The sequence below is a fragment of the Microcaecilia unicolor genome, chromosome 12 (assembly GCF_901765095.1).
Source record: "Microcaecilia unicolor chromosome 12, aMicUni1.1, whole genome shotgun sequence".
NCBI classification, from domain to species: Eukaryota; Metazoa; Chordata; class Amphibia; order Gymnophiona; family Siphonopidae; genus Microcaecilia; species Microcaecilia unicolor.
In genome coordinates, this window is record NC_044042.1 from 4,079,193 (window position 1) to 4,092,250 (window position 13,058).

The 13,058-nt window shown below is 42.4% G+C and overlaps 1 protein-coding gene across 7 annotated transcripts in view; it reads right to left on the reverse strand.

Moving 5' to 3' along the window:
- Nucleotides 1-11,358, reverse strand: part of RBBP5 (RB binding protein 5, histone lysine methyltransferase complex subunit) — a 29,996-nt gene extending 18,638 nt beyond the window's left edge. For all 7 annotated transcript variants that reach the window (XR_003943962.1, XM_030220546.1, XM_030220547.1 and 4 more), the window contains exons 1-8: nt 11,276-11,358; nt 10,065-10,090; nt 8,610-8,782; nt 6,702-6,842; nt 4,474-4,636; nt 1,864-1,973; nt 1,381-1,500; nt 993-1,146 (exon numbers count right to left, since the gene is read on the reverse strand). Coding sequence is in view for 6 of the 7 variants with exons in the window: in XM_030220546.1 (XP_030076406.1) it covers nt 993-1,146; nt 1,381-1,500; nt 1,864-1,973; nt 4,474-4,636; nt 6,702-6,842; nt 8,610-8,782; nt 10,065-10,090; nt 11,276-11,294 (906 nt within the window). In the remaining variant the exon portion in view is untranslated. The remainder of the gene's footprint in view (nt 1-992; nt 1,147-1,380; nt 1,501-1,863; nt 1,974-4,473; nt 4,637-6,701; nt 6,843-8,609; nt 8,783-10,064; nt 10,091-11,275) is intronic.
- Nucleotides 11,359-13,058: the final 1,700 nt, after the last annotated feature.

Below are 13,058 nucleotides of genomic sequence, written 5' to 3' on the forward strand. Positions count from 1 at the left end.
ATTTTCCCAACAATTTGCAGGCTCAATGTGGCTTACACTTGCCGTAATGGCAGTTGCCATTTCCGGGTAACAGAATTACAAGTGGTAATGTGTTAAGTTGCATACATACATGGTAACATACATGTAACATACGTGAACAGATCATGGTATAGATATATATCATGTGCATATATATGTTAAGGAAGAATAAATTATAGTAATACATGAACGTTCCTGAGTACGAAATTGGGTTGTATCATTCTTTAGGTCATCGACTATGGAGAGACCATATTCGACATAGAGATTGAAGTGGTTATGCTTATTCATTAGTGGTAAGGAGGTTGATCAGTCAAGTGATAAGATTTCAGTTATGTTTAGGTCGTGTAAAGTCTTATTATTTAGTATTTAAGATGGGTGTTTATGGTATGCCTTCTTGAACAGATCTGTTTTCAGTAGCCTTCGGAAGATAGTTAGGTCTTGCGTTATTTTTATGGCCTTCGGTAGTGCGTTCCATAGCTGCGTGCAGATGTATGAGAAACTATGACTGAATATTATACCATTTAGATATACAGATCCTGAAGATGCCATTTTGGCGAAACACAGAACAGTGTTGGGCTGGAAGAATTTGCATTTATGAGCTCACAGGACGCTGTCTGTTGGATTCGTTACGCTTCAGTTTGAAAACTTCTGTATGATATGATCCGATACTTGTGGAGTCTGAGATGAACTGAATAAGCCTTCCGAGTACGGCTTGGTTTACATTTTTTTGGTATTTGTGATAGTGGGGAGTACTAACAGGATTTAATTCACGTGTGCACACTTTTTATATTTTCTGTTTTTGAAAGGATACATATATTGCTTTTAGAACATGATAATAAAATGGTTTGTTATAGTACAATTTTATAACTTCTTTATTTTGTTATATACAATTTAATTGTTTAGAAAGAACAATTAGTGTGCTGTTTCTATATTTTGTAATTGAGATTGCTCTAAACTTAACATGCTGCGCTCACAGCCACATCCAGCAGCAGCTCCCCACGGGTTCCATGCAGGATTTTCACCAGGTTCCCGATGCTTTTCTCCCAGATGTATAGTGCGTGCTGCCGCGCTGATCCCGCCACAATGTACTCGCCATCGCCAGAGAAGCAACACTTCTTCCACGGAGTCCTACAAACAAGGGAGTGTTACCCTTCTTATTGCACGAGGATAACAGCCAAAAAAGGTGTGAAAAAGAAGGTTTCTAGGGACATCGCAATAGTACAGGTGTACAAGGGATCACATTTCCCTACGTGTGAAAGGGAGACTGCAGACCGTGCAAAGACAAACTGGCTGCGTAGAAGGGATACAGCGCAATGATCATACTGCAGCACGATGGAAAAGCCGAGTGCCTTCTGCTCGTACCTGTTCACCAGATCCTGCAGCTTCTGCATTGGTTCTGGCTCGCCATCTCTCCCGCAGGTCAGGATTTCCCGTCCATCATACACTCGAATGATTCTGTCTGCTGTGTTTATTAAAAAGCAACTGTAATGACAAAGAATTTACAAAAAAACAAACAAACATAAAACAATGTAGAAGGCAGAGATTAGCTGCACGCTAGCTTTTCACAAACATGTACCTGCTTCTTAAGGAACCGGTTTTGGGTCTCAACTGACGTCTTACAAGGAACTGTCCCCATACAAATCACTCAGCTCTGCTATACGTGATACGTTGTTTCTGCTTTGGCCATGATTACAGTTAAAATGAGGGTAATTATTCACCTCAAGCCAGCAGTGGCAGAACTGTGTATGTGTGTGTTTAGGGGGTGTAGGGGGGGGGGGGGGGGGGGGTTAGTACTGGAATAGTAGGAGGTGCTACAGACCTACTAAGACTGATACGAAAGCTCACCTTCCTTTGCGTGCAAATTCTATGGATTTAATAGCTGTGGTGTTACTTGTCCCAGTTGTTACTCTGAAGGAGGCAACCAGCTCCTGATGGTCTGTTTTTAAGACCAAAATCTGTAGAGAAAAGAAGCAGGAAACAAATCAAGAAATCTCTTGTCGTGAAGACACAACGTGTAGAACACAAAAGGCTTCAGGTGAATGAAGTGTTTATACTAGAGAGATGTGCACAGTCAATTCTATTCCCCATCCTATTCCCAGTCAGTTCTTTTCCGTCCCTAAAACATCCCTACCACATTAAGTTTAATCAATTTGATAAACTGTCTCTTTCGAAGCACGAATTGAGGCAGTTTTACATATAACTAAAGATACTTGCACTGTCCCTGATGGGCACACAATCTAAGTATATTGTACCTGGGGCAATGGCGGGCTAAGTGACTTGCACAGGGTCACACGGAGCTGCAGAGGGAATTGAACCTGGTTACGCAGGATCTTAACCCACTGCCGACCGTTAGGCAGCAGTGGGAATCAAACCTGGTTCCCCAGTCTGCAACCCATTGCACTAATCATTCAGCCACTACTCCGCTTGCATTATGTAGCTATAGTTCAGGTTCCTCTTTCCCACATGCATCACTTTGCACTTGCTCACATTAAACGTCATCTACCATTTAGATGCCCAGTCTCCCAGACTCATTTCTCACAATCCTCTTATGGAGGGTTAAGTGACTTGCCCAGAGTCACAAGGAGCTGCCTGTGCCTGAAGTGGGAATCAAACTCAGTTCCTCAGGACCAAAGTCCACCACCCAACCACTAGGCCACTCCTCCACTGTTGCTACTATTTGGGATTCCACTAGCAACATTCCATGTAGAAGTCGGCCCTTGCAGATCACCAATGTGGCCGCGCAGGCTTCTGCTTCTGTGAGTCTGACGTCTTGCACGTACATCAGACTCACAGAAGCAGGAGACTCACAGAAACAGAAGCCTGCGCAGCCTTCTACATGGAATGTTGCTAGTGGAATAGCAACATTCCATGTAGAATCTCCAATAGTAGCAACATTCCATGTAGAATCTCCAATAGTATCTATTTTATTTTTGTTACATTTGTACCCTGCGCTTTCCCACTCATGGCAGGCTCAATGCGGCTTACATGGGGCAATGGAGGGTTAAGTGACTTGCCCAGAGTCACAAGGAGCTGCCTGTGCCTGAAGTGGGAATCGAACTGAGTCCACCACCCTAATCACTAGGCCACTCCTCCACTGTTGCTACTATTTGAGATTCTACATGGAATGTTGCTATTCCAACATTCCATGTAGAAGTCGGCCCTTGCAGATCACCAATATGGCCGCGCAGGCTTCTGCTTCTGTGAGTCTGACGTCCTGCACGTGCAGGACGTCAGACTCACAGAAACAGAAGCCTGCGCAGCCTTCTACATGGAATGTTGCTAGTGGAATAGCAACATTCCATGTAGAATCTCCAATAGTAGCAACATTCCATGTAGAATCTCCAATAGTATCTATTTTATTTTTGTTACATTTGTACCCTGCGCTTTCCCACTCATGGCAGGCTCAATGCGGCTTACATGGGGCAATGGAGGGTTAAGTGACTTGCCCAGAGTCACAAGGAGCTGCCTGTGCCTGAAGTGGGAATCGAACTCAGTTATGGTTCAATGACAATCGCATGCGACTGCTCCATATTCTCTGCCACAGATTTAAGTGTCAGTAGAACACTGAGTTAACACACCCTGCTTGAGCGTTTTCTTCAGTGAATGGTTGACTTTTGTTTACTTAGTGAGTGCAACTACCTCCTTGCACAATGCTAAAAGCTCGCTTACCTCACTGGGAGGTCATTCAGATCAACTTCAGTTTTTAATGGCTGGAGTCCATGAGAGAGTATGAGATTGCAATTATGGCCTACACAACCTATCCAGACCTCATCATGAAATGCTGCTTTCATATTGGCTGTATTATCAGTGCTCAGTGGAGATTATACTCTGCCAAAATGCTCAAAAGAAATTGATAAATATTTTCACCAGTTTACATCAATGGTCTTCCTCATTGCCACAATTGCTGAAGACATGCACCTGTTTTCATCAAGGTGATCTTCTCTTTCAAAATGTTTTTTTTTATTTTTAGCTGAGGTATTGGTGTTAAGTTTCCAAGAAGACGTGTACACAGGGACATAATGTGTTCCCCCCATCCCTTCTCTCCCTCCCTCTTCACTCTTGATCAATCCCCACCTGTCTCTGCAGTAGTAATGACTTTTTTTTTAGCACATTCTCATGGATTTCTGCAGGTTTCCCATTGTCCCCAACCCCGCGCACAACTCTAATTCATACCAGGGGGTTAAATACAAAGAACGCGTTAATCAGAATCTTCATCTGGAACAAACTAGAATCAGTTTTGACCAGATACCTCAAGTACAACTAAACCATAAAATGAGAGACCTGTAAAGCTTCTTTAAAAAATGCTAAAAAAAAAGTGGCTGGCATTACTCTGTTCCATGTCCTTTGTCCCCCCAAAAATAAAAGAATACATGTAAACTTTATTAGGGATAGATTTGAATAAATCCTCATGAAATGTTACATAAAAGCTACTCCCGAACATGGTAAGGGCCTCACCTTCCCTTTGGCGTTGCCTGTGTAAATATACTCCCCCCGCCGATCAAACGATGCCACCACATTGAGATCAGAATCATCATCCACAGGCAAAACCACATGCTTAGAATCTGACAGCGTCAGCATCACAGGGGCAGATTTCATAGGACACACAAGTACCCTGTTCCTGTTGCAAAAAAGGGGCAGGGGAGAAAAGAAAAGACTGCATCATTTAGTCTCTCTCACAGAGACAAACCTGAAGTAGAAAGCTGAAGCCAAAGCATGTAAAGAACAGAATAGCACATTAATCTAATCATCTCCTCATGAGCACAGCAAATAAAGGAACAATGATCTAAGGTGCAGTAATCTCGCAGAGACAAAATCTCAGAAGCTTTCTGAAAATTTAGATACGCTACATCAATTGGCTCTCCTTTATTCACTTGTATACCCAACACTGTCTATTAAAATGTTCTATTATGTACTCTGTTGACATTGTATACTATGGACGACGAGGGGCAGCCACAAAAAGTGGAGGAACCCTCAATTCCTGCGTCAAAGTAGTTCAGCAAAAACAGGAGTAGGATGATCTGGCCCTTTCAATGACGAGGAGGACGTATATACACATAAGGACAAAACTCAAAATGGAAAATATGTGCATATGGTCTCTATGGATTTTGATCTGATTTGTATACAATTTCTGTAGACTCCTGAAGCAGGCGCAAAGGCGCTGAAACACAGCTGCTGTGTCGAGTCACTTGATGTTCTTTAATAAAGACTTTTATTGGATATACGTCCTCCTTGGTCATTGAAACTAGTATACTATTAGGCATATTTTCAAAGCACAGCCTTCCAAAGTTCCATAGAAGGCTAAGTGCTTTGAAAATATGCCTCTATGCCATACTTTGTATCGTTATTTGAATATTTTTACTGCTGTAATTGTTACTTATGTTTAATTTATTCTTACTGTACACTGCATTGAGTGTATCGCTATGGATTTACAGCCTGTTTCACTAACAAAGTATTACTGTGGATTCTTTTGGATTCCTATTAGGTAAATGAGACCTTTATTAGAGGTTCTAAAATCTACAATGATTAAGATATATACAATGATTAGCTATATAACTAAAAAGAAACAATGCCTATCTATAAACAATCATTACATCACTGGTCTCTACATCTAAGCAATGCTAAGAGTTCCTAGACCAGGAAAAGAAGCAATAAAACAATCATCACTGGTCCTTACATCTAAGCAATGCTAAGAGTTCCTAGACCAGGAAAAGAAGCAATAAAACAATCATCACTGGTCCTTACATCATCCAGGCTCTTATCAGCTGGGGGGCCCTGTTCACAGCGTGTCCACCCATACATGGGCTTCCCACTTCACTGCCAGAGGCCCTTCTTTTTTTATTAGGTTTAGAACTCATGTTCAGAGCTATGGAAAATGACAGAATGCTTGAGAAACAAGCCATACTGTGGGAATGTGGTCTCATGTTTCTCAGTCCAGGTGGCCAGTCTGAACTGGAAACAGGCTCCACCTCCCCCTTCACATACCAAATTAATTAGAGCTGTGTCTTATCTTCTACATTCCAAAATATTTTCACACAAAGTTAAACAATCATTTTTAAACAGAATTACTTCTAATCAAAAATACAGACCACAAGTGCACTGGTTGGTCAAGGCAGAGTTGAAAAACAAATCTTTAAAATTCACTTATTACAATTGAGTGAATTCTTTCAAAAAGGTGGTAAATAAATACTATTTTTTAATAGTAACTATAAAAAAAACAGTAGGGTAGCCATGATTTATTTTTTTAAACGGGGGGGGCATCTCCCACACCCCCTCCATACCTTAAAATCATCCCTGCTGCAGTCTTTGCCCGGACAGCGGTACTCATAGGCTACCTGTGCCTGAACCAGGACTTCCTCTCTGAACCGTTTCACCATCCATAAAACAGGAAGTTGCATCAGAAAGTGCGGGAAAATTCAGGGAGAAAGTCCCAGTGTAGGTCGCATGAGTGCCGCTGCCCGGATGAAGACTGCAGCAGAGATGATTTAAAAGGTACCTGGTGAGATTGGGGGGGGGGGGGGGGGGAATCTGGATCAGACATGGGGGGGTGTACGCAATTCACGCACCTAGTTTAAATATGCCGCTGCTATAAAATATGTATTTAAAAAACAAATATTAGTAAAATTGCACAACTAAAGCCTGAGTTCTGTTAACACTTATCTTTTATTTCAAGTACATACACTTACTGATCTCTGGGGTGGAACTGGACTTTGAGAATCGGAGAGGGGAAGCGGAATCTCTGATCACAATCTCCAGACAGGACATCCCACAGTGAGACAATGTTATCTGTGGATGCACTCACCAGCTTGTGGCCATCTCGACTCCAACTGCAAGAAAAGCGCAGTTTAGATAGTGCTGCAGCAGGAAGAATCTCGCACACAAATTCTTCCCCGGTACCAATGCAAGTGATTCCCACCCAACAATGGCTCCTCTCTTTACAAATTACAGAATCTTTCACAGTCCATGCATACAACAGATTCCAAGAGAATCTGCAAGCTGACATAATGGCTTCAGAAGACCTCTTCCAGAAACAATACCACAGGGATAAGATGTATCCTGTTCACACCAGGGTTTGCCACACTACCTGGGCCTAAGAACATAAGAATAGCCACACTGGGTCAGCCCAGTATCCTGCTTCCAACAGTGGCCAATTCAGGTCACAAGTACCTGGCAGAATCCCAAATAGTGGCAACGTTCCATGCTACCAATCCCAGGAACAAGCAGTGGTTTAAATAAACAAAACAAACTAATATATTACTTTCCCAGTTGGAGACTGTTCAAAGCGGTGAACATTCAAAAAGTTACACTATAATACAACAAATCATTCAAATAAACAATACACAGGCAGTGCAAGGGTAGCGGGTGCCCTAGGGACACTTAAACATTATGCCCCTTTAACTTGACTTTCAGGCCACTACCTGCAATCTGCTCCCCCCCCCCCCCCAAAAAAAAAAAAAAAAAATTAATAAAGTCAACAATCATGATCATCAAACAAAATTCCTATAAAAATGCAAGTTAAAGTATGATCTGGCTATTCTTTGAGTTGTTGTGGCAGTAGAATCTACTGTTTGCTTTGACGGCAGCTGCTCTTTGCTGCCACCCCAGGCAAGTGCCTAGTCATGCCTAATAGTTGGGCTGACCCTGCACACACAAATGTAAACCAATCCCCAATCCCATAAATTGGGAAGGAAGATCCACTTGTTCACCTTCTTTTTTAAAAATCATATAACTGGACTCCAGTCTAAGTTCAAACAGCAATACTATTTCACAGTAAGACTACAACTACTACTACTACTACTATTTAGCATTTCTATAGCGCTACAAGGCGTACGCAGCGCTGCACAAATATAGAAGAAAGACAGTCCCTGCTCAAAGAGCTTACAATCTAATAGACAAAAAATAAAGTAAGCAAATCAATTGTGTACAGGAAGGAGAGAAGGGTAGGTGGAGGCGAGTGGTTAGGAGTCAAAAGCAATGTTAAAGAGGTGGGCTTTCAGTCTAGATTTAAAGGTGGCCAAGGATGGGGCAAGACTTAGGGGCTCAGGAAGTTTATTCCAGGCGTAGGGTGCAGTGAGACAGAAGGCGCGAAGTCTGGAGTTGGCAGTAGTGGAGAAGGGAACAGATAAGAAGGATTTATCCATGGAGCGGAGTGCATGGGAAGGGGTAAGGAAGGACGAGTGTGCTACAATCCACTGTATTACTCAGGAACTTTCATGCAATACCATAATGTTCTCTTCTTTACCATGTATGTATGCACATGGTATACACATATACCATGATTTATTCCATATATGTTATGTTCCATGTATGTTACCATGTATGTATGCACCTTAACGCAATACCATTTATAATTCTGTTTACCCGGAAATGGCAACCGCCATTACGGCAAATGTAAGCCACATTGAGCCTGCAAATTGGTGGGAAAATGTGGGATACAAATGCTACAAATAAATAAATAAATTTGATGCAGTAACCATTTCCACCAAACAGTATACACAGACCTGGCTTACATTCAAAAGGCCCAAGTAAGAAACTAAAAAATCCAGGAACATTTAACAAAGATACATGCTTAGTATTTAGTGAAAAATCCTTACCATAAAGAACAGACAGGATGGATATGTGCACTAATAATTTTGGCGATTCCCCTGGTTAAGAAATCCCAAATAACTATGCGGCCATCGTTACAACCCACAGCAAGTAACGTGCCCCATCTGTTAAAGGTACAAGTGAGAGCCATGCTAATACAGTCCAGTGTGCCATCAGCCTCCTGGCAAAGGAAACACAAATTTAGGATCAAACACAAGAGAATGGTTCATGCTACTGGGCTGCAGACAGCAATGACAGGACTTTAACACGTACATACAACAAAGAAGTTACTCATTCACTGTGTTCCCTCAGTGATTAATTATGACTAGATATCTAAACAAATAGTAAATATCAGTTTTGATCTAATAGCAAATTAAACAGACAACTACTACAAGAATCCAAAAATGATCAGCAATGAAAATGGCAAATGATGAGATTCTAAGAACTTAACCTGGAGGAGTCATCTCGGATTTTGGAAGTAGAAGTACATTATCAGTTTAATATGACTTCCTCAGTGAATAAAGTACAGTAAAGTCTCGATTATCAAACCTAAACAGGAGCAACCCGTTGCTGGATAAATAAAGTCGGATAATATGGAAAACAATGGTAACCCCTCAAATGGTGCAGAATCAAACACAGGGTCCCGGCTCACAACTGTGCTGTTTTGCAGTAAAAGTGGGGTCCCGGGTTAGGAAAACGGAAACAGAAGCTGCGTGACGTCACCAGGGATGTGTTGTATATGCTGCTGGATGGTCAGATCAGTGAAGGTTGGATAATTGAGACAGTACTATACTAAGAAATTCTCATTGTTGAAAAAGCGGAGAGCTGTTCGTAAATACTTTGAGCTGCCAATGTTTAGATTGCTTGTTCAATCTTTCGTTCTATTTCAGCTGATTACTGTAATTCGATTTACAAAGGTTGTTTGAAATTTTTGAAGCACAAGTTGCAGTTAGCACAGAATGCAGCTGTCAGGCTAACACTGTTTTTAGAGTTGCAGTAATTTCTAACATCAGTACTTTAACTCATAAGGAATTGTATGGTGATATACCTAATATCTGCCACCCTATTTTCAATATTTAACTGATAATAGAGTTTATGATCTTACAGACCAATTACTTTTAATTTTTTATCAGTCAGTCATGTGAAATCTAAATGGCCATTCAATGCTATGTTGTCCTATCAAACTGTGTTATTATGGAATTCAATACTTTTGTCTCTTAGATTAGTCCAGAATTATAATCAGTTTAGAAAACAGCTAAAATTGTTTGTATTCGCTAAGTTTGTGACCATGACTTAGATAATACCTTCCTAGCTTACTTTTGTATTATTATAAATTCCTAGACAATGCTGTAGTTATTCTTTTAGCTATATAAGTATATGCATGTTAGAAGACTCAGATGTAATGTAATACAGAACCAATACAGCAATATTGGAGTAATTAAGAAAGAATGCATTTGACTTACCTCAGGGTAGTTTTGGCCAAAGGACTCTGCAATAAATTAAAAACAAACACCTGTATTAAGTGTCATCTAAGCCTTTACATTAGATGTATTTTTTTAGGAGGGGGCACCAATAGGTGGAGGAGTAGCCTAGTGGTTGATGCAGTGGGCCTGCTGAACTGGGTTTGATTCCCACTGTACCTCTGTGTAACTCTGGGCAAGTCACTTAATCCTCCATTACCCCAGGTACAAAATAAGTACTGTATTTAATATGTAAACTGCTTTGACTGTAACCAGAGAAATATGACATATCAAGTCCCATCCCCTTTCCCAGCTCTGTCAGAATTAGTGCTGGATCCTGGTGCCATTAACCTTCTTTTGCAATTGGGGAATGTGTCCCCATTTCAGCAGATACGTCACCTCATTCTTATCCTGGTTACTTTACTGCATAACATTCCCGGTTGATAGTGACTCCCTATCCCCTGCGCTCAAAGGGCTGACTTTGTTATCAGTTGTGAGTGATAGATATAGTAACAAATTGTATATCTATGACTCACAACTTATTGTAAGCCACACTGAGCCCGCAAAAAGGTGGGAAAATGTGGGATACAAATGCAATAAAATAAAAAAATAAATAAATAGAGATACAGAAAAAAAAAAAAGCTGGTCTGGAAGTCAAACCAACAGCTAAGGTTCCAGTGAACCTTCCTCAAAATGGCCTGGGATGGTGTCATATTCGTTTCATAATAGCATGAAAATGTGCAAGATGATGTGTAACAAAACCCAAGTTGTCCTGAAAGCCTTAAATTCACTAAAAGCATTCTAAGAACTGAAAGCACGGGTACAAATGTAATAAATGAATAAATAAATAGCGACCCCCCACCCCCCCCAAACTCTGACAGATGCCCAATTTCTGTGGCTGCCAACTGGATCCAGATTCACAGAACAGGGTTGAATCAGTCCTGGGTTTACCTATTGCATACCCTTAAAAAAAGCAAAGACTACAAGTCCCAGCATGCACTGGGGTGGGGGGGTAAACCAAGGCTGACCAGATCAACCCTGTCCCGCGAATGAGCCTTAGGTGAAGCCCAAAGCACCAAATGCCCCACTGCAGAAGCCCCTGGAGCAAGGGAGCAGCGGCCCCGCATTGATGGGGTTCCGGTCGGGAGCCAGCGGGGGGGTGACGGGCCTTCACGTTCCAATCCCCACCCCCCCTTCCCCTCTTCCAAGCTCACCGAGCAGCTCCAGATTCATAGCTCCGATTCCTCCGCTCCGCTGTCGCCGCCGCCGCCGCCACAGCTCGCGCCTAACAACGAGGGAGGCCCCGCCCCCCGGCTAGGCCCCCCGCCGCGGGCTGCCCCGCCGCCCGCCTGACTCCGAGGCCTCGGCCGCCACAGCAAGGCCGGGGCTGCCGGAGTTGGACCGTCTTCTACCACGATCCCTTAGCTACTCTTTAACTCGGGAGAGGAGAGGAAGACGTCCCCGGCCTCCCGCCGCAACGATATCGGGGGAGCAGGCGCGCTGCAGTCGCCTTGAGAGCTGTTGTGCACTAGGGCGCAAAGTCCGGCGGGCTGCGCGAGGCCAGGCAACAAGGTTCCGGGGGAAGCGGCGTTTGCGCATGCGCCCCTAGCCATGCCTTGCGCTGCTCTTGGGGTGGGAGGGAGCACGTCATGATTGGGACAGAGAGAGCGCACCTGTAAGGCAGAAGGTTTGTACCCCTCCCTCCTCCTCAGGACCCTGGTGGTGGAGTAGGAGGTATAATATGAGACTCTAAGAAGAGAAGAAAGAGTTAACTGAAAGGGAAGAGAGACAGAAACAGACTATAAGACACATAACACCACTGAAGAGCAAAGTGGACAGCTATGACATTGCAGCAACAATGAGGTTAGACTTAATCAATGAACATGATACTTTTCAAGATAGTTCCACTACAAAACAAAGCCATGGAACTGTTTATGGGAAATAAAACAGCAGATCAGACAATACTACTACTACTTATCACTTCTATAGTGCTACAAGGCATACGCAGCGCTGTACACCATACACAAAAAAGACAGTCCCTGCTCAAAGAGCTCACAGTCTAAATAAGACAGGTAAATAATACAGCTCATCCATAGCATCTCCACTCCACGTTTCTTAAATTCAAATATAGTTGTATCCAGTGCGTTTTTTCTAGTAAAAAAAAAGGTGTCGGTACTCAAATGCTAGGTCACCCTTCACAAGTGGGGTGACCACTGAGGGACCCACCCCATAATTGTCAGGCCCCCTGCAACCAGTCACAGAATCTATGACAAGGCAGAATTGATGTGTAGAGCCTGAGCGCTTTCATTAAATCTTGGGGTCCATGGGTCAATTTTAGCAGACAAAGGAAAAGGTGCTGGTACACAGTACCCCCTCAAAAAAAAAGCCCTGGTTTTATCTCACCACTTTCCCCAGGAAGCCATCCCATGCAGCCATCACCATTTTTGGAAGAAGTATTGAGTTAGTATTACACCTAAGTATTACACCTAAGTTTGTCCCCTCATGCTAAAGCCATTTTTCAACTGAAAGAGGCCCACCTCTTCCTTTTATACTATGGCAGCGTTTAAACATGTGTTAGAATAACCACACTACTTGGAGTAAATGTTTCTAAAACACAATTAACATTTGCACTGACTGGGTAGAATCTCAATGGCTTTTTATTTATTTATTTATTAAGAACATTTATAACCCACACAACCTGTAGAGCTCTTCAAGGTTTACAATGAGTAAATTCACAGAGATCAAGAAAGCCTGAGCCGATAGGACTTCTATCTATTCAGAGGTATGCTGGTCACTAAATACCTCTAACAATGTTTTTAGCTCCTGCCTAAATTGATCCAAGACCTTCAAACACCTTATATATGTAGGTAATTTGTTCCATAATTTAGGCCCCCAAACTTTAAAAGAAGACTTGTGATATTCATCAAGCCTGAAAAGATGGCACCTCTAAAAGGTATGTGCTAGAAGATTGCAAAGCTCTTGCAGGTTGAGAGTATG